Source organism: Pelodiscus sinensis, chromosome 4, assembly GCF_052426305.1.
Source record: "Pelodiscus sinensis isolate ZL-2025 chromosome 4, ASM5242630v1, whole genome shotgun sequence".
In the NCBI taxonomy this organism is placed as follows: Eukaryota; Metazoa; Chordata; order Testudines; family Trionychidae; genus Pelodiscus; species Pelodiscus sinensis.
In genome coordinates, this window is record NC_143055.1 from 66,422,217 (window position 1) to 66,444,140 (window position 21,924).

The following is a 21,924-nucleotide window of genomic DNA, read 5'->3' on the forward strand; positions in this document are numbered from 1 at the left end:
CTCCTGGGATATTCCAGAGGCAACACAATAGTGCTCTGCCCCTTATTGGGGACAGATCACAAACTGACTCATCAGTTAAAATTAAAGGAAGTAATGGGACTTTCAAACAGCAAAAAACATAATTGAGAATGCTGCCTTCTGGGTGGGTATGGTTCTGTATTTTTGATAGACTTTTGTTCTGGTTTCAGAAATTTGTAAATGTTCTATTGGTTTTGTTTGTCTCTCTCTCTCTTTGTATTTCTTGTAGTTTATTATGCTGACATACGTCTTCATGCTGGCCTGGCTAGGGGTCACAGCTTTCACCTCTTTGCCTGTTTACATGTACTTCAATCTGTGGACCATTTGCCGAAATACCACCTTAGTGGAAGGGGCTAATCTCTGCTTGGACCTTCGCCAGTTTGGTAGGTGAATGATGGAAGCTAAATATGAATTGAGACTCCACCCCAGTTAATAAAGCAGCTTCTTTGAAATATTTGTTTGGAATGTTATCTGCAAACCCTCGATACTTCCAAAATGTTGTCTAACACCTTACAGGTAGGTACAGAACATGTACTTAAATGGACCATCAAAAATAAAAAAGGAAAATATTTTTCCCTCTTAGGCTGCTGGGAATGTGTTAGCTTTTTCAGAACACTTTCCAAAAAAAGCGGGCATGTTCTTTAGGCATCCCTGTATTCCTCTTAGTGAGAGGAATAAGGGATGTTCCAAAAGAGGAGGTTTTTCTGAAATTTGGCCACATGTAGATGGGCCAAATTTCAGAAAAGCCTCTTCTGAAAAAAAGTGAAAAAGACATGCAAATTGCAGTTCACAATTTGCGTATCTTTTTCCAAAAAAAAACCCTGCAGTCTAGTCGTAGACTCTGTATATCTGTTATTTTAGTGGTGTTCAGATTTAAGGTAAATCAGTTAAATTCATCGACATCACTAAATTTGGGGTTATTGCAAACTACTGAAAATAGAGAAATCATGCAAAAGGATGAGAAACATTAGAAATATGAACAGGAAATAAGAATGACAGAGTCAACCAGGAAAAATGCAAATTACTACAAATAAGGGAAACAATCTGAAATTCGTGTATACAGTAAGAGGGTGGGGCTACTAGAAATAAGTAATTCTTGAAAAAAAGACTTATTGTAGAGGCAGCAGTAGACAAAGTTAGCAATGAGCGAAAATGTAATTTTGTTCTGTATACACAGTGATATCACATATTAGCTGGAAACTTCTATCAAGGATGAAGGGTTTAAGGTGTGGACTCTATCTGGGGGTGCAAGTTCTGAGGTGGGGGTGCAAATGAGGGATTTAGGATGCAGGAGGAAGTTCCAGGCAGGGGATGAGGTAGATGGGTTCAGTGTATAGGAGAGAGTTTTGGACAGGGGCAGGAGAGTGCAAGCTCTGTCTGAAACTGCAGACTCAAGGGTGGGACCAGGGCTGAGGTTTTATAGGTGCAGTATGAGCCTCCAGGGTTGTGGAGGCTCAGGACTAGGGGAGGGGGTTGGTTCTTGGAATTTGGGGGTAGGCTTACCTCCAGCAGTTCCCAATCAGTGGCACAGTGGAGGTGCTAAAGACAGGCTTCCTGCCTGTCCTCAGACTACATTGTGCCAAGGAAGCAGCCACCACCAAATCCAGCTCCAAGGAGGTGTGCAAGCAACCAATAGGAATGACCTTGGAACCAGACCCGATGCTGGCTCCTTCCAGAGTACAGCACAGTCTGCAGGGCAAGATCAAGCAGGAAGCCTGTATAAGCACTGCCACTGGTCACCCTATAGCAAGGCAACCCAGTGCCTTACTCCATGACTCAGTACTGGGTTGTGACCCATAGTTTGAAAACCACTGGTGTAGATGACAGAGGGACTGGCATAGCTTTAAACTAACTGGCATTATTCCGAAATAACAAAGTCCGCGTCGATACTACAAGCAGTTATTTTGACATAATGTTGAGCTGGAGGACTTCTTACTTCAACTCCTGTAACCCTCATTGTATGAAGAGTAAGGGAAGTAGGAGGAATAGCGGTGTCTCAGTCTTCCTGCTGTGTAGACAGCACCAAAAGCCAAAATAAACTACTTCAACTTAAGCTACGCAACTGACGTAGCTCAAGTTGCATAGCTTATCTCAGCTTTAGCCTGGATGTGTAGACGTGGCCTCACTGGGAGTAGCCAGGGGATACGGCTTGTACTTTTCAAGGAGAATGTATGTACTCTTCCTGCCTTAGTCTCTTAGACTGTGTCCAGACTCAAGGGTTTTTACGAAAAAAGTAGCCTTTTTTTAAAAAAACTTCACCTGCGTCTAGACTACAGCCGCGTTCTTTCGAAATTAAATCGAAAGAACGCGGCTTTTCTTTCGACGGCGGAAAACCTAATTTCACAAGGAAGAACTTTTTTCGAAAGTGCTCTTTCGAAAAAAGGCGTTCTTGAATGCAAACAGGGCTTTTTCGAAAGAGAGCATCCAGACTGCCTGGCTGCTTTCTTTCGAAAAAGCGGCTTGCTTTTTCAAAAGTACTGCTTGCAGTCTAGACGCTCTTTTTCAAAAGAGGCTTTTTCGAAAGTATCTTTCGAAAAAGCCTCTTTCGAAAGAGGCTTGAAGTCTAGACGTAGCCTTAGTCCGTTCTAAGCCTGTTCCTGTAGCTCTTTTGTCTGCCTGTTAGTTTGGCAGTAGGGGTATAAAGAGTGCCTCAGTATCCAGGCAACAGGCCTCTGTCCTAATCTGGAAGAAGAGGATGTTCCTCTCCATTTCGGACTGCTATGATTCAGTAACAACTGGTCTACTTACTTTGCTCCCCAAAAGATAAGTGAACTGAGAAACATTTAAAGGTCATACCTATCTCTGGAAATGTTGCATGGGGCTTTTGTTTTGTTAACATTCGCAACTGGGGTTTGTTTTTTGTTTTTTTTAAATTTATGTAATTCTTACTATTTTCATCTGGTTTACAAGTCTTGCAAAAATCCCACGGATCACCTACAGGGAAGGCAACATTACTATTTTCCACAATAACAGTGGTTTTCGACAGACTAGTCTGTGATTTAGTATCTTGTCATGTGCTAAAGCAAACAGTATAGCAGCTTCTTGTTCCCCTTACTGTTAGCAGCTGCATTCATAATCTTGATGATTAAGCACACCTCTGGGTAACATTCTTTTATAATCTCTAACAGATGCTTTGCACCAAGTAAGCAAATTTGGATCCTGACCTTAGCACATTCTTCAGCATAATAATAGAGAATGTTTTTGAATGCGCCAATAGGCCTAATAAGTGTACTGGTGAAAGTTATTTTCTAATATTTTAATAACCTGTTGGTGTGAATTAAATCCAAAATAAAAATATAAAGAATGGGTTAAGGAGTTATTCTATAGAAAAAGGACAACATGTCAGCATCATGACAGAGAAATAGAGCTACTCAAGACCTAAGAGTTTGTTTTTGTATTGTGTAAAATATGAGCCACAGTTTTTGGTCTACCTAATGTCCCCTGCTCATTTGAACAAATCTACTGAATACTTTGAATATTAAATCTAGTGCATATTCTATGTGTTTCAGGAATTGTAACCATAGGAGAGGAAAAGAAGATTTGCACCATGTCTGAAAATTTCCTGAGGATGTGTGAATCTACTGAGGTGAATAAATGGGCTAATTTTTATTATTAATTATTATTTTTCTGAGTTCACATGTCATTTTGGTAAGAAGTAACTTGCATATATGGTTTCCTATGAAACTTAACTCTTTAATTGTAGAGAAAGTGATAGAATGAGGGCACAGGGGAAAAATAGTCATTTTCTTTTTTCCTTTGAAAGCAAATTCCGTCAACATAGTTTCTGCAGCTATTATTTTTGTAATGCCATTTTGATACTTTTGGTTTAAAAAAACAACCTTTCAACCTTCAACCTTTTCTTTTGAGATTCTATTGAGGGTTAATACGTATCTTCCACATGGTGAGAAGAAATTTTGAAAAACTCTGTTTTGGGGACAAAAGAGAACAAAGAGTTGAAAGAAATTACAGTAATATTGTAACAGAGCAGTAATGTTTTTACTCCTTTTTTGTCCCACTTGCGTAAGAATCTCTAACTCTGGTGGAGTTACACAATTTGTTGTATTTTTCCATGAGGAAAGAACATATTTTTTAGTCCAGATTATGATTTTAATAAAAGAAAACAACATTAACAAGCAAAAGTAATATCTCCAATAAATTAATATACTGGCTAAAATCCTGGGCCTTCTGAAATGAATGCGAGTTTTGCCATTGACTTTCATGGGCCATAAATCTTCTTAGTTGTGGGCTGCAGCAATTTTGAAAACAAAATGGTTGGAGTTTCTGTCCGCAGAGAGCATTATTCAAATTTTTCAAGTGCAGTGTACTGAAAATAAAAGCATTGCATTTTCATATCTACGTACACTTTGGTGTCCATGTAGAGTTATTACTATGAAATTTATTTTCTTTGTCACCTTTACAGCTAAACATGACATTCCATTTGTTCATTGTGGCCCTTGCGGGAGCTGGAGCAGCTGTCATTGCTATGGTAAGCTATTGGAGACACTGCACCTGAACATACAGCTACATCTAAATCACTGACATATCCTGTTTATATATTACTGTCAGCAGTAGAATTAGTAACTGGAAAATGCATTCTATTACTACAAGAAATAAGGCATAACAATTTAAAGGGATATTGTTAGCTATTGTTTTAAAAATTGCTCATTTAAAATGCTATTTTATTTATATTGGAAGGGTGGGCAATAATGCTGTTGTGATTCTGCAAAGTTAGCTCTTGGAGGGCTGCTGCCACTACATTTTCCTGCACAGCCACAGGTGCTGGCGATCGCAGCTTCCATTTGCACACGGATCGCCATTCCTGACCAATGGGAATGATGGGAAGCAACACAAACCAGGACACCACTTCGTGCAGCTCCCATTGTCTGGCAGTGGTGATTCATGGCAAATGGGAGCTGTGATCACCAGTTCCTGACACTGTGCAGGTAAACCTAGCAGTTGGGAATCTTCTGTGGGCTGATATTTGCCCATCGCTGTATTAGATCCTGCTTTTCCAGAGCAATCCCACCAAAGTTTTTCTTCCCTATAGAGTCCTCTGTGTGCACATGCCTGCCTACTGTTGCTTCACTTAAAATGACCAACATTGCAGAGATTGTTGGAGAGCATGAGTGCTCAGATTTTTATCCAGTGGAAATTTTGCCATTTATTGCTATGAACATAATAGCATTACCCCCACTCCTTACCCCTCTAAATTTTCTAAAAATTACCTCTATCACGTGTTATTTTAGTCATGAAGTATATGTGTGTACCATATTCCTTGCCCTGCATCTGTCATGGCTATTTCAATTGTAAAGTCTTTGGGGTGGGGACTGTTTGCTATCTTGTATCTGAACAGTGCTAAGCACAGTGGGGCCCCATTCTTGTCTGACCCAAAGGCTGCGTCTAGACTGGCATACTTGCCAGCTGTCTACACAGGCTGCTTTGAATTTGCGCAAGAACACTGACGATCTAATGTAAGACTGCAAATGCAAATACAATGACTCTCCCATTGAGGAAAAAGCCCTCTTGCGCAAATGTTTTTGCGCAAGAGGGCCAGTGTAGACAGCTGAGAACCATTCTGCGCAAAAAAGCCCCGATGGCAAAAATGGCAATCGGGACTTTCTTGCGTAAAACCACGTCTAGATTGGCACAGACGTTTTTCCGCAAAAAGTGCTTTTGCGCAAAAGCATCCATGCCAAACTTTTCCACAAATGCTTTTAACAGAAAAACTTTTCTGTTAAAAGCATTTGCGGAAAATCATGCCAGTCTAGACGTAGCCTTAGAGACCACTGAAATAAATTTTGAAATATGAGGGAGCAGACAGTGTTAAGGATATCAGACTAACTATTTAATGACGGTAGAAACTGAAATTAAAGAAGGCAAAGCTTTATAATATTCTTGAAACAAAAACTGCCAGCATCATATATAAAAATATATATAGTGAATTGCCTCAAATCAAACACCAGTGAATTTAATGTGCACTTCTCTTAATTAAAATTTACAGATAAGTAAATTATTATCAATGGAAATATTTTTGTCAGTTTGAGTGAGATCAATGTTTATCAATATATACTGACAGTAGTGATTTTCTTTGGACACAGTCCCAATGCTATTAAATACTTCATCCTTGTTCCCCTATTGTAAAATCTGCTACACCTTTATTTTGGGTAAAGAAAGAGGGGGTGGGGGAAACACAGTGAACTGTAGGCCTCTCTCAAATTCAATGTATGTGTCTCGTTTTCTGCATCTGCAATATAGTACATTTAGCTACCCCTGGTTCTGTGACATAGCATTACAATGATTAATTGTTTATAATTATATTTAATTGCTACAAGGTAAGAAGTGTTGTGTAAGTAGAATGATTAGTACTTTATAGTACACTTACTGATTTACTCTCAGCTCTTCCAAAAGCAAACTTTCCTATATCAAGAAGAATCACTAATGCCGAAATTATATTTCCATTGTATGGCTGATCCAAGCTATATTTTTTAGTTATGGGAAATTTGTGGAAAGATCATTAGTTTAGATAAGTATTTAAGACCCGAGGAGCAGCATTCATAAGTATTTAAAAGTTCACATAACAGTAAACAGAACTTGCGTATAATTTAAATTTTTGAATCACTTTGTAAAAATTAACTAGTTCATCATTACAACTCTCTTGTGAAATAGTATTCTGAGGCTGCACAGTGATTTTGTGATTCCTAAGTTCAAATCCTTCTGTGTTTTGTACTCGGTTCCTTAGAGGCAAACCTGCTTTTTCCAAGTGACCAATTTTTCTGTATTGGTGATTCTCATTCAGACTCCCTCGCTTACATAAAACAAGCCTCAAATCTCCATATTTGATTTCTCCCCACATTCTGTGTGACAGAAGCTGTAGTGTGGGGGCTGTCTTACCTTCTGCCCCATGGCATATCTCCTTCTCTAAAAAGGAGAGATTTCCATTAAGCATGCAATATAGCCTGAGGACTACATAGGAAGGAAGATGCAGAACAACTCCAGACTTAGGAAGATCAGGGACTGCAGAGACTGATAGGCTCCACCATACCTAAATAATCTTAGTGGGAGTTGGGGATGTATTTGACCCTGAAATAACATTCAGGCTATGTTTGGGGAGTAGATGATGTCTCACTCCTTCTCTTTTCATGACTAAGCCAATGTAACTATCTCTCATAATAGCCCAGCTTAAAAAACCTATGCTCATGTGTCAGTCACATACAGAATACATAGTATTTCTGACTTAGTTACTCCTATCACATAACTTTCAAGAATGACTACTTCTAATCTTTCTTTAAAAACAGATGTTTGGTTAAGAGAGTTTAGGCAGGATGCATTTTAAGTGGTGATCCCTAAACAATAGCCACTTAAGCTCATTTCACTTACAATGCCAAACTGAGACAGCATGCACAGATTTTATAGGAGAATGTGTCCTCCATTTTTCTTGTGTAATTTGATCAGCAGCAAAATGGCAAGCTATGCATACATTAATAGTGCCATTGTTAGGCGTCAGAGTCACTATCTAATTGAAATGTACAGGCAGTCCCCGGGTTACATGGATCCGACTTACATCGGATCCCTACTTACAAACGGGGTGAGGCAACCCTGCACTAGCTACTTCCCCCCAGCAGACCAGGGAGACGCGAAGCTAGGGCCCCGCCCCCCCCCCCCCCCCCAGCAGACCAGGGAGACGCGGAGCGGCTTTTCTCAGCAGACACCTCAGCTTGAGAATAAAGGACTGAGGGAAGTGAGGTGAGGGAGAATAAAACTGAGCTCTGGAGAAATGTTTGGCTAGAGTTTCCCCTACAGCATGTACCAGTTCCGACTTACATACAAATTCAACTTAAGAACAAACCTACAGTCCCTATCTTGTACGTAACCCGGGGACTGCCTGTATTAAGGAAGCTCAGACTTCTCTTAAAGTTATTTTCAGAAGTTGACAGATTCAAGTCCATATAATTATATCAGTTTATACTTGGCTCTCACTCTGAAAGTTTTTTTCACAGACATAAAGGCTTTAAATAGTACTGATTTTTTCAAACATGAAAGATTGGATGCTTAAGCCCAAAAGCAGTCACCATCACTGAACAGCTGCAGATAAACCCTGTTTGAACCCAAAGTGACAGCAGGTATTTCCAGAAAGATCTGATGCAACTTGGAGAAAAAATAATTAACTAAGTGTTTTTCTCTTACCACTTTGCCAAAGAAATATTATTTTATATATGGCCAATAATTTCAAGTTAAATTTGTAGACAGAACACTCTAAATAATAGGAGAAAGTTTTAATATATTCAATAGAGAAGATCGTATATTTTCTGACATTTCCCCAATTCATTAACTGAAGAGAGTAACTTTCTAAGTAGGTATTGAAGCAAGTGAATGCATTATTTGCGGTTGTCCTAGAATTTTTAATTTTCTGAAAGTAAAAATATTAACCAAAGTAGGAAATAAATTTTAAGAGCTAGATGATATGGCAAAGAAGGTGAGGAGAAAGGAGCATTTCTAGTAGGAACACATTATTTTAAGGGAAAATAATATTTAAACTGTTTAGATATTTATGCAAAGACTAATACAGGTTTCCAGGCATCTGTGTAAAAGGTTATAGGCTAAATTATTCGTAACCTTAAGCAGATCCTCTAAATTGGGTAGAGAATAGGGGGCTGAGTCCCTCCTTCCCTGTGATGCATTAGGCAGGAAAGAGCAATACAATGTTGTGAATGGAGCAGATATGATGAGGATAAATTGTCCAGTGTTGACCATAGTACTTGAGAGCCCACTGAGGTATGTTGTGGTAGTGTGGGTGTATGGTTCTTTACCTACCCTTTGTGTACTGGCATGTGTTGCTACTGACACTTCTAAGCACCTACACAGCTCACCAATACTGGGATATTATCATGTTTTTTTTTATTCCAAACCCCCTGCTTAGCAGATTTTTTCTTTGTCACTCGCAGAATTGCTTGACCAAGAGAGCCTATTTGTTTGTATTCTTTTCTGCCATTCCATGTTCACTCTCACTTTTTATTCAGTCAGCTAACTTGGATTTTTTAAATCAGTAAATTTTTCCATGAACCATTATTTCCATAAAAATCAGTGCGTGCAATTGTGGCAGCAGTAGAGAGATTAGAGTTATACATGATGTCATTTTGGACCACTATTGCATGCAGTTGGTCAAACAGAAAATTATTAAGATTATTGGACGCTAAGAACAAAGGATAAATTTTTGCCTGTGCGGATTGTGTGCATGTAATCGGGACAGAATTTGGATTAACAACTGAAAGCAGCACAGCAGCCTTGAAGGGATAGCAAGTAACAAATGCTGTTTCAGATACATTCATGCCACTACATTGTGTGTTTTGTTCATGAAACATAAGTTTCCATTGCATTCTCTGATGTAAATGTGGGAATATGCTCTTTTTTTCTCTATCCATCAGGCAGGTCGTGATACTGGAAGTTTTGCATCTAACGTCTAAGCTTTATGCTTGCAGAGACCCTAGTAGTTTCCTGTCTCATGTGCAAGTAGCAGATGGTCTCCTGTCAAATTTAAGGCACCATTCTGAATTCTTTTCAGCCTTCCTTAAGGCTTGTTTACACAGTGTTTTAATCTAAATTGAAGGAGTTTAAATGTTAGTGTGCACTAACATGTTGCACACTAACTACACATCCTGTTTTAGCCAGTACTACATTAACATGCAACTTTTTAGTGAATGCCAGGAGGGTCCACAATTAATATGCAACATGCTAGCATGAACTAAAATTTACATTGCGTTAGTGTGGAATTTGTAGACAAACCCTTAATTTTCCATGTGGAAAAGTAGGAAAAGAGCTCAGCCAGCATCAAAAAGCAATGAGTTGGACACAACTCATTATCCATCCCTCTGAATTATCCACTGTGGACCCTGGATTCACAATAGAAGGTGACTGGTGAGGAAATCCTTGCTATCTGATGCAGGGACGGAGGAGAGAGCCATAGGGCCCCGGGCAGCACAATTTCGCGCCTCCTCCCCCCTTTGACACAGCGCATGCGCCACGGCACATGCGCGGGGCTTCTGCAAGCATGGGGCCCGGGGCGGCCATCCTGCTCGGCCTGCCCCAAATCCACCACTGATCTGTTGGTATAAAGCTCTCAGTGCCTAGTTCTGATTGCTCATGCAGTGAATTGGAATTGGACATAGATTATGGGGAAGGCATCCCATAAAGAAGCTGGGAATATGCTTGGAGCTCCGAATGAGCAGTACAGCAAGGAGACAACTCTTTTCCCCCCAGCCCCTAACGCTCATATCTGACTTACAGGAGGAGTGAAGGGCTGGTTACAGCCCTCTAAAAAGAAAGAAAGATGGCCTGCACAGTAAGCATTAGTGCTGGGTAGTTCCCAAGTGATTTAATAAAGGTGCAGTATAATTAAAATACATCTCTCTTGCTTTGGCAGTTTTCTTGCCTATTAGAAACCGTGATGAATCTTTCCTATTAATGAGTGCAGACTTTTTAACAAGATCATTGCTATTTAACAAGATCATTGATATTTGAAGGCCAGTCTTTTTCAAAGCTACAGATTAATAAAACTACTTCAAAATTCACATGTGCTTTGAGTTATTTCACTAGTCATTAAGAATTACACTTCATGTTCTGTGATCACAATGACTGAGTGATTTAGAAGTATTTTTAAGAACATATATAGTACTGTGTGTACTATACTCTATTGTATTACTACCATTGAATACAGGGATATCTGCACGAGCCAAATTACTTCACATGTGCAGTAAAAATGTTAAGTAACCATTAATTTACTAGTCGAGTAGTCGATGGAATTTCCATTGACTACTTGAGTAGTCGATAGGCACTTCGGCATTCGGAATGCAGAACTCTGCGGGCAGCCCGGGGCCAGCAGGAAGTCCTGCTGACTCCGGCCTACACACAGTGTGCCAGCTTTGAAATGTACAAGAGTCCCCAGCGGGGGACGCTGGCAACCATGTAAACACATTAAACAAAAGTCACATTCCTTTTCAGGCAGGCTAGGGAGGTGGAAACAAATCTACACATTAGGGATGTTAAGGACTAGTCGACTATCCGAGGCAGCGTTCAAAGGGGCAGCACCGCATAGCTGAGTCCCCTGCTAACACCGGGCTCTATGCTGCGCTGCCAATTTGAAATGTCACGCGGAGCCGGGGTCAGCTGGGGACTCCCAGCTGATCCTGGGCTCTGCACGGCATTTCAGTTGGATCCAGGATCAGCTGCGGAGTCCCCAGCTGCCCCTGGATTCTGTGTGGCATTTCCCCAGAACCCGGGGTCAGCTGGGGGCTCCCAGCTATTCCCAGGTTCTGCAGAAATGCTGCGCTTGAGCCTGGGCCCAGCTGACTCCTGGCTCCACGCATTGCAGCACCACCCAGTTGATCCTGGGCTCAGCTATGTGGTGCTGCCCCTTTGAACGCTGCCTCGGATAGTCGACTAGTTCTTAACATCCCTAATGTGCAGATTTGTTTCCACCTCCATAGCCTGCCTGAAAAGGAATGTGACTTTTGTTTAATGTGTTTATATGATTGGCAGAGTTAGACTTACCACAAAAGAAAAGAGTTGTTCATAAGTGCTAACTTCATCTATGTACAAGCTGCTTAAGTATAGGAGAACCTAAATTTCTGGCATGAAATAAGTTTGGGAAATACGTGCTGCTGTAAATTTATTGTGTAAAGCAAAATCATTTGATCCTTTCTGCTCTCTAGCATCCTTACTTTTTAAGTTCAGAGATGTGCATTAAGGATACAGTTGCTTTTGTTTATAAATCAATTACTTACTCAGTCATCCATATGCAGTTCTATGTTCCAGCTTGAAAAATGAATGGGTCTGTTTGCAAGTTATTATAATTATATAGAAGTACCTGTTTATTTTTAATTGGTGTGTGATATAAAAATAACACTACAGCTCTTCTGGAAAGAGAAAAGTAATCTGTCGTCTTGCACGATTCTCACTCTGGAGTGCAGTATTCAAGGACTGGACTGGTAAGAATTCTCATGCTCTAAAAGCTTTTTGTCTCGTAAGGACAGTGATAACAGAGAGGAATAAGAAACAGCTATGCTTTTCTCTGGTTATGCACCATCCTGTATCTTTAACTTTCATTCTTAGAACTTTCCTGTCACTACCTGAATGAATAGGAAGCAAAGGGATGCTAAAACAGTATAAAATAAATATTAATTTAATTGAAGGAAGTATTCTACTAAAAAGAACATTAAAAGGTTCATACATAAATACCAACACAAACTGATATGTCTCCCATCTCTGAGGAATGATAGTTAAATAAGTTAGAATGGTGCAGTACAGGCAGTCCCCAGGTTACATGGATCCGACTTACATCGGATCCCTACTTACAAACGGGGTGAGGCAACCCCACACTAGCTGCTTCCCCCCAGCAGACCAGGGAGACGCGAAGCTAGTGCCCCCGCCCCCAGCAGACCAGGGAGACGCAGAGCGGCTTTTCTCAGCAAACACCTCAACTTGAGAATAAAGGACTGAGGGAAGTGAGGTGTGGGAGAATAAAACTGAGCTCTGGAGAAATGTTTGGCTAGAGTTTCCCCTACAATATGTACCAGTTCCGACTTACATACAAATTCAACTTAAGAACAAACCTACAGTCCCTATCTTGTATGTAACCTGGGGACTGCCTGTATATTATTTGCAGAGAAGCAGAATTACAAGATATGTAATTCCCCTTGTCTTGTGATGCCAGCTGAATAGGATTCTTCTTCCTGGAGAGGAAGTGGTTTTACATATTGTTGTAAGAAGGTCTGAAGAAGGTCTGAACCGTAACACTACAGCAAGACCACTATGCAAATTGAGTGATGAGTAGAGTAGTTCCCCCCAAAACAGCCTTATACCATGAAAAGCTTATAGGATACATTTAGGGAGAAGATTTTCAAAATGTCAGGTAACTCAATTAAGGGACATCCAAAAATAAACTGACTCTAGGGGACAGAAGAGTCTGGACTCCCCTGCACAAGTAGTGAAAGTCTGAAACAGAGTATCTCCCTACATAATAAATGAAAACAATAAGTCTTCATTATGGAATGAGGACCATGTGCTACCTTGCATATTTCTGAAGCTGAAATATCCTTGGAGCAGACTGTTGAAGTGGCCCTGCTTCTGACTAGGGATGTGATTGACTAGTTAACAGGCTAGTTGACTAGTCCCTGTCCCCCCCTTTGTTGCCTCTATCAGAAAGAGGCAGCAAAGGGAGGGGGGAAGGGCAGAACTTGAAATCAGCAGTGCCACATGGAGCCCGAGGCCAGCACCTGGGCTCCATGCCACACTGTCGCTTTTAAACACCACATGCAGCCCAGGGCCAGATGGGTTTTCCCCAGGCTGTACATGACGTTTCAAAGCAGCAGTGCCCCATGGAGCCCAGGATCAGCTGGGGACTATCCCACTGACCCCAGGCTCCATGTGGCACTGCTGCTTTGAAACGCTGCATGGAACCCTGATGCTGGGCTCTCCATGGTGTTTCAAAGCAGCAGTGCCACACAGAGCCCAGGGTCATCAGGGGAGTCCCCAACTGATCCCAGCTGCCACGGGGCGCTGGCTGCTTTGAAATGCCAGGGTGAGCCTGATGACGGGCTCCCTATGGCTTTTCAAAGTGGCAGCACTGCAGGGAGGCCAGGGTGGGCAGGGGAGTGCCCAGCTGACTCCAGGCCCTGTGCATCACTTTCACCTTTGAAGTGTAGCAACAGCCCTAGGCTATCGCTACATTTCAAAGGCGGAGACACCCTATCGACTATTTGATTAGTCAATTACTCAAAATGTAACATCCCTGCTTTAGACTGAATGATTCTTGACATGGTCATCTAGATTTAGACCAGCCAGATTGTAGAAGTAGGAAATGCAATTAGATGGCTATTGAGACGTGGCCTCTTTAGTATCAGTGTAACCTAGGAAATAGGTGTCAAATGAAATAAAACTTCCTAATGGCTTTACTGTGCTCCAACTAGAACCTCTAGGAACTGTTCAAGGTAAGAACAGGGACAATGTGCTGAATGGCATAGAAAATACAGGTTGGATCTGGTCCGGCACCCTCGGGATCTGGCTGGGCCCAGATGAGGCATTCTGACAGACCAAGGGAGCCCTTTTTTTGGACCCCTGCCACCGACCTGCCAGCCTGGCTGTTGGCCTCCCAGCAGGCTCCCCACTTCCTGCTTGCCCCGCTGCCCTGTCTCCGCAGGGCAGCCTGGCACTGGGACCCCTGGCAACCACATTCACGACACACTGGGGTTCCGGGTAGCTGCATGTGCCAGGCTCCCTGGGAACTTGCATATACCGGGGTGAAAAATAAGAAATTCAGTAAGTACAAATGTAAAATACTCAACATAGGAAGAAAAATCAGTTGCACACATTAGAAAGTGGGAAATGAATTTTGAGGAAAGAGTACTACAGAAAGGGTTCTGGGAGTCCTAATGGATCACAAGCTAAATGAGAGTAAAAAATATAACATTTTGTTGGAAAAAAAAAAGCAAATATAATTATACGGTATGATAGCAGGAATGTTGTACGCAAGACACACACAACAAAATTCTTCACTCTAATTTGTGCTGATTGGGCACCATATTTCAGAAAATCTGGTCTGTCTCCTAGTCATAGAGAAGAGGAACAAAAAATGAAGAACTATAAAATATGACTTATGAGGAAAGATTGAAAAATGTTAGTTTGTTTAGACTGGGAAAGACATGTAATAGTTTTCAAGTAGATAAAATTGTTACAAGGAGAAGGGAGAACATCCTTTTTCTTAACCTCTGAGACTAGAACAAGTAGTAATGTCTTTGAATGGCAGCAAAGGTGATTTAGGTTGGACATTAGGACAGCCTTCCTAATTGTCAGGGTGGTTAATCACTGGAATATATTGCCTACAGTGTTTGTGGAATCTCCATCCTAAGAGACCTTTAAGAACAGATTAGTCAAACAGCTGCCAGAGTTGGTATAGATATTTATTCCTGCCATGAATGCAGGGGACTTGAACAGATGACCTCTCATTTCCCTTGGAGTTCTATGAGTCTGTGGACATTTAGGCATGGAAGAATAGTGGTAGTGATGTAGGCCCATTTAAAATGAACTCCATCATCATACTGAAACATTAATCTAGTTGCATCTATATAAACCTCCACTTTATTACGGTATGTTGAGGCTCAGTCGTCAGATCCAGAATTTTATTTATTTGTACATGCTTAAGTTACTGACATTAGGAAATAACCTTTTAAATAAATTTGTGCTCAATATGAACTTTTTATAGGCTCTCTGAAGACTGTGATTTTTAACAGGAGAGCTTCTAGAGTATCAGACCTATGTTTTAGTTAACATGGGGCTTTAAAGACACTCATTCACTTTTGAATAATTCATGATAGGACAAATGGAGGGGGGTTAGTCTTCAAATTAGTCTTGAATTTGCAAAGAAGCTCAACCATTTATGTGTCAATCACATAAAAATGTGCATGTGACTTGTTTTCACTACATTGCATACCTTTCCTAATTACAAGTCCTGTTAGATGAAAATGAAATGTCCAGGAGGACTTGAGCACCATTCCTCAGATACTCCATGCCAATGGTGTATTATGTTGTTTGAAGCCAAACTTTCAGGGATAGGTTTCCAGATTAGAGAAGAGCAATTGCCTGGGTGCTGGGACAGACTCTTCTTTTGGAAAACTGCAGATCAATAAAGTTGCAAGCTAATATGCTGGTCTGTAATAGAGTGATTAGGGTTACCAAACCGTTGTGTCTGAGCGTTGCCAGGAGTTTTACTAACAGAGGTGAATGAAGGCTGCTTGTTTAGTTAAGTGGCAGAGATCCATCACTAGGATTCCTTATTTGATTCAGCACTCCCCTGATTCAGAAAGCATTTGTGAATATCTAGCATGAATTAACTCTGACTGCAAGCATGATCTTCCTCCATGCCAGTTAAATGATGATCAGAAATTGTGGCACAATGCCCACTCTCAAATCTGCAAAATTTCTCAACACAGTTGTTGTTGTCCATTTGAATCAACACCAACTTTTGGGATACAGAGCTCATGAACGTTCCTAGTATAGGCTCATTGATTTATATTTGTGGTGCTTGGGGAGACCACAGTTTTCTGACTATGAAATCCTGTATGGTGTGCCCCTTCCAACCCAATCATATGTCTCAACTAGGATTTGATATGTGTTTGTCTTGAAGCTGAGTCTAACTGGAGATTTTCCTTTTGCTTAAACAAAAAAATAATCCAGTTCTGTTTAGGCAGTCCAGAATTGCCATCAAAGAGGTTGTGGGAAAAAAATGTGGTGCTGCTGCCACACCAAACAAGAAGTCGTACATTTGAAAGTATCATACCCCGCTATGAATTTGAGGTACTTCCAGATTGTTGGAAGTATCCCTATTCATCTGTAAGCATTTACGAGTCCCAGAGCGACCATCTTTAATTTGTATTTGACCAGATACTGATTCCAGTCCCTGCTACCTAGAATGCTTTGGCATCTTTTTCATTACAAGAAATAACTAAAGTCAACTCCATAATCTTGGAGAAATTAGATTCCTGCAGCATATTGTCCTGATAATGGTATTGAAAAGCATTTTCAGGGAGGCAGGGCAATCTGCAGAGTATTGTAGAAACCTTCTGGCTCAGTATTCTTCTGTGTGTTAGCCTCTGGTTAATCCAGCCAGAATGCTAAGAGTGCAGGAAAAGGAAGTAATATCCTGAGGTCAGAGTAAACCAGTCTTGGGGACCCAGAGGCTGCATTGAAACAGGAAGAAGCTGGTTGGAGGCATGTCAGGGCTGGGTCATGGGCTGCCAGCCTACTATTTACAGCTGACTCCGACATCAGGCATCAGTCATGGGTCAATTCAGGGGCAGGAACTGAGTGTCAGAAACTGGGTATCAGGGCCAGGACTAAAGCCAGGATCAGGAATCATAGTTTACCAAGACCAATGAGGAGATGGGAATATTCTGTCAGTCAGGCACTCTGTGGGTGGCTCATCCTAGAATGGGCGGTCCCTGGAGCTCATGATTTGCTGATTGTCTGCCCCATAGGTGGTTACAGAAAATGCTGCAGACCCAGGCCCTTGACCTGCAGTGCGTGACACTAATGTTCAGGAGAACCAAGAAGACAGTTAGACAATGATAATATGAATAATAGGATTCATTTCTGGCAGTGGGATCTGTAGGCCAGAGTGTGTGTGGTTTTTTTTTTTTCCTGGGACAGGTGTGGCTGGAGAGAATATTGCTGGCATCCACCTTCATATCTTGTACTGAACTGCCTCATGGCGCTGGCATAGATACTGCTGTTTGGTTTGTGTACTGTAACCATCAACGTATTTGTGCCTAGGCTCTTCTGGCAGTCTAAACAGCAAGGTTTGGGGAAACTCATGGAGAGTTGGAAACGGTAGCCTAGTGCTTAGTGTGCCTATAGTACTTACCTTGGAGCTCATAGTACAGAGCAGACTGGTTTACCACAAGACACTTAGTGACACCCTGCAGTGGGCTAATTATAAAATTTTGAGACACTCATTTGTAACCCTACCAAACAGCGTTCAGCACCCCTGTGACCCAGACAACCAAGATGTCAGCAGCAACCCTGGCATATGTTACTCAGAGTGACTGCATAGGCACCTTTCTTGTGCTTTTTCTGAGGGAACATGGATGAGTTAAAATTCTTTGGTTTTTGTTGTCGCTAGTGCAGGCAAGTGAACTGCATGGAGCTATGAAGAGCTACTGTTTGCTCTTGAAGCCAATAGTTAATATGAAAGTTTGCTTTACAGATGAGCCTCTCCTGTTGCTGCTTTGTAGGTGAGGGTGAAGGATAAGTCGCAGGTATCAAGAAAATTCAGGATGGCTTTGTCTCATTGCCCTCTCTAAAGTTGTTTCTACTAGCTTCCCAAGTTCTGCCTCTTAGGGCAGTTCCTCAAGCATTTCTTGTCTTTCTAAAAAGCCTGCAGCCAAGCAGATATATGGGCAGCTACTTGAGTGTGCACAGTTTCTCCTTAATCAAAAAACACCTGTACCTTACGTTGACCTCATTGAACTAGTGATGTGGGGCCGAAGAAGGGGCTCTTTAGCTCTTCTTACTGCTAGCAAAAAGGGGAAAGAGGGCATGCCTAGGATACCCTTATGTCATGCTATTCCTCTGTAATGATTTTGGCTTTGTGGCCATTGTGATGAAATGTAAATTAGAGCAGGCTAGGAGCTGCTAGCACACTGCAGAGGAAATAAGTCATGCACAGAATAGTCTCTGAATCAGTGGAGTGCAAAGATGAGCTTTACAATGATTTTGCATGCTGCTCCCTGACTTGCTCTGCTTGATGCATTTTCATCCCCCTCAAAAATCTTGACCTTAGTTTTTCAATTAGTTTTTCAACTTTGAATATATTTGTTTCTATGAAATTAGTTACTAACTCCCTATCTCCTCTCTTACAGGTTCATTATCTCATGGTTCTGTCTGCTAACTGGGCCTATGTGAAAGATGCTTGCAGAATGCAAAAGTATGAAGATATTAAGTCAAAGGAGGAGCAAGAGCTTCATGACATTCATTCTACCCGCTCTAAAGAGCGGCTCAATGCATACACATAAGAGAAATCTTGTCTTACTTTCTAACATTTGAATGCTTTGTTGTTTAACTAAAGGCCATCCAATCATTTTAAAAACAAAAAGAAAGTGCTTCTCACAAAAAATAGGGTGACTTGTAAATCACCCAGGTACAATTTTTGGTTGTCTAGCACTTGGTTTCCTAATTAGTTAGTAGTTTGTGTGACCATTCTCTACTGCAAAGTTCCTAAACAGCCTTTCCTGAATCCTCTTAAACAAATTAGTTCTGTTCAATTGAGGATACTAACTATTGTCAAATACGGAGATGTGTTTGATTTTTTTAATCACTTTGTATGTGTTATGCATAATACCTTTTGCATTGTTTCTTATATGGTTTTGGAAAAATAGCTTTTTATACTTTTTAGTTTTAATTTCAGTAAATACTTTAACTACAGGTATATGTCAAAGGGACCATTGCACATTATGTACTATATTTAGAGAAAACACTCGGATGAGTTTCCTTCATATTTGGAAGTCTTGCCAGATGGACCAGTGGCCATCTTGATTGGGGGTCCTAAGAACATTTTAAACTATCAAAGGTGCAATTTCTAAATTTGTAATAGTAGGTAAAAAAAAGTGCTTCTTATCTTTGTTAACATTGTATTATTCTTGATGTTCTTAAAAAATATTCTCTTTCAGAAGTTGTATTGGTGAGTATTCCTGTTTATATTGTGAGCATGCAGACCGTGGTGCTAATAATGCATGGCCTCTTGCCTGTTTAAAGGATGTTATACCACGGTTACCTTTAAAGAGTTACAGTATATAGACAAATGTTAACAGTGATATTAGCTAAACGTAGGTTTGTGCAGAATGATCTTTGTAATTCAACAATGGTTATGCTGAATTGGAGCTGTTCATGTGCTGATGTGAGCAATTACTGCTTAGCTACATTTATGAAAGTGCTATATCAAAAATACAGCAACCTTACAAGTCAGAAGTCTTTTTACCTGCTTTAAAAATTTTAATGGATTGCACCTGTCTGAACTACATAGATATTGAATGTGATATATTCAAGGAGGCTTCCATAATGCAACAGCTTGACTTGCAGCTTTCCTGCACATACCGATTTACCTGCATTATGTGAAAGTAAGAGAAAAGATCACTTCAGAGCGTATTGTTTGGAAGCATAGAAATATATCTGAACCTTTATTTTGAGTAAGCAAATATTAGCAGGAAGGTGAGTCATAAATTTGAAAGAAGTACCTGTATGAAAAAAAACCTAGAAAAATCAGTATTATTGGACCAAATTAGGTGTTTGTTTTTGCTTTTGCTTTTTTTTTTTTGCCTATTTCTAATGCTACAAGAATGCTGTAAATTGTCTTTTAAAGTGATGTATCCTGACAAGACATTTTTGTCAGTGTTAAAAATCCTAGATAGTTTTGTGCACTTATTGGACCATTGTGAATTCTCTCAGTGTAAGTGCATTACTAATAAAAATTCTTGAGTAAAACTCTTCTTTGTACTATTCCTAGTCATGTATCATCAGTAATTTTTAACAATTCTTGTAGTAAATAGAAGGTAATACTATAGTTATCTGTGGCATGGTTATGCATTAAGTAGTATTAGATAATTGATTTGGGTTTTTTTCTTTTGTTTCTTTCAGTTGTTTTTTTACACTTAGACTGTCTTACGAAGTCAAGAGTTTTCTGGTATGTGCAGTACCGGTTCTGCAAAAAGTATTATGAACCTCTTTTGGATTCTATATTGTAGTGTTTCAGTTTTGTGTCCTAAACAGTTTGTGATGATTTTTAAAACTGTCTTTCAAACTCATGTAATGATGTTGATGCTTTCAGCTTTTCTCTGGTATTAGAGTTTGTATTTTCACAAAGAATGCTTTGTAGCAGGCATTACAATTAATCTGTTTTGTACATAAATGTGCCAACAGCTTGATGGTGGCGTTTTTGAAATGTAGAACAAAGTGCTTGCGAAAATGTAATAAACACACTTGTGTACTTTGTGTACTTATCAGTAGTCCTTGATGTGTTTTTCTTTTGTATGTGTAGTATGAATCTAAACATGAAAGACTAGTTAGTAGAGCTGAGTGCAAAATAATTTGTTCATCCTGTGAATGTTTTTAAAAGTTAAATATTTTTTCCTTGTCAAATTGAGATGAAAATTGTTAAAATATTTTTCAATTGAAAACTCCAGGGTTTCTTTTGTTGCAGGTCAGTCAGAATGTGGTGATAAATGTCAAACAATCTCATTAGAATATCAATTTTTTTTCTTTTTTTTTCAGTCTAATTAGCTAATGTTTCAAAAGGAAAGAACATTTAGAGCCAGAAAACAGAAATTTTTCATTTTAAAAAAATGTAAAAATGAAATGTTTTGGCAATTTAATTTTTTTTCCACTAGGTTTTTGGAGCTCTGAAAATTTAACTCTCCCAACCCTGCTTTGCTAACTTATTTTCAGTTTTGATAAATCAGTATTTTAATAAAAAAAATTCATTCAAAATCAGCTCTAATTGTTAAGCAGTATAGTCCCATCTCCCTGCTATCACAGGATTAGTCTCATTAGTCTATTTTCAGTTTTCTTTGTACAGTCTTCCTTTAAATGACCCTGGGAAATCATTATCTTAGCAGAAACTGTAAGAACAAATCCCATCTAACTGATTTTTTTTGAATGTCACCTCTATAACGCTACTGCAATTCAAATGTAATATATATCCAAGTCAACCTTATGATCAAAATGTCTCATTGCAAAACATTAAAAAATGAAGAGGGATATTCCTGCCTCCATGTGTGATTCAAATGTGGAAGACCTAATCAAGCACCAGATCTATGAAAAGTGGGAGTGTGTAAACAAATTCAGATTTTGGGGAAGCAACTAACCCACCTGCTTTAAATGGCACCCCTCTCCTGAATCACATGTAGGTAAAGGAATCAATTCAGTGTCATGCAAGACTAAGGTCTATCTTTCAGGCAGAACTGAGCTCATAGAAATTTGAGAAATGCTACTCAAACTACAAATAATCAGTTTCCCAAATCAGAACAGCTGGGCATTTCAAATATTGAACATCAGATTCCACTCTCAAAATATTTGGGCAAGAGTTCATCTTTTAGAGAAGAAAAAATCCCCAAATACACTTTCTAAAAAGCTAGCAGAAGCCAAGTAGGGGTGTGTCTAGACCACAGAGTTTTTTCAAAAAAAGTGGCATCTAGACTGCAGCTGCATTCTTTCAAAATTAAATCAAAAGAACACGGCAGTTTTTTTGACTGCAGAAAATTTCATTTTACGAGGAATAACCTTTTTTCGAAAGTGCTCTTTCGAAAAAAGGCATTATTGAATGCAAACAGTGCTTTTTTGAAAGAGTCCATGCAGACTGCCTGGGGG

The 21,924-nt window shown here is 40.0% G+C and overlaps 1 protein-coding gene across 4 annotated transcripts in view; it reads left to right on the forward strand.

Moving 5' to 3' along the window:
* Nucleotides 1-20,558, forward strand: part of GPM6A (glycoprotein M6A) — a 347,633-nt gene extending 327,075 nt beyond the window's left edge. For all 4 annotated transcript variants that reach the window (XM_006131600.5, XM_006131599.5, XM_075930227.2 and 1 more), the window contains 4 exons: nucleotides 248-401; nucleotides 3,528-3,604; nucleotides 4,439-4,504; nucleotides 18,426-20,558. In XM_006131600.5, coding sequence (XP_006131662.3) covers nucleotides 248-401; nucleotides 3,528-3,604; nucleotides 4,439-4,504; nucleotides 18,426-18,578 — 450 coding nt within the window. In that variant the 3' untranslated portion in view covers nucleotides 18,579-20,558. The remainder of the gene's footprint in view (nucleotides 1-247; nucleotides 402-3,527; nucleotides 3,605-4,438; nucleotides 4,505-18,425) is intronic.
* Nucleotides 20,559-21,924: the final 1,366 nt, after the last annotated feature.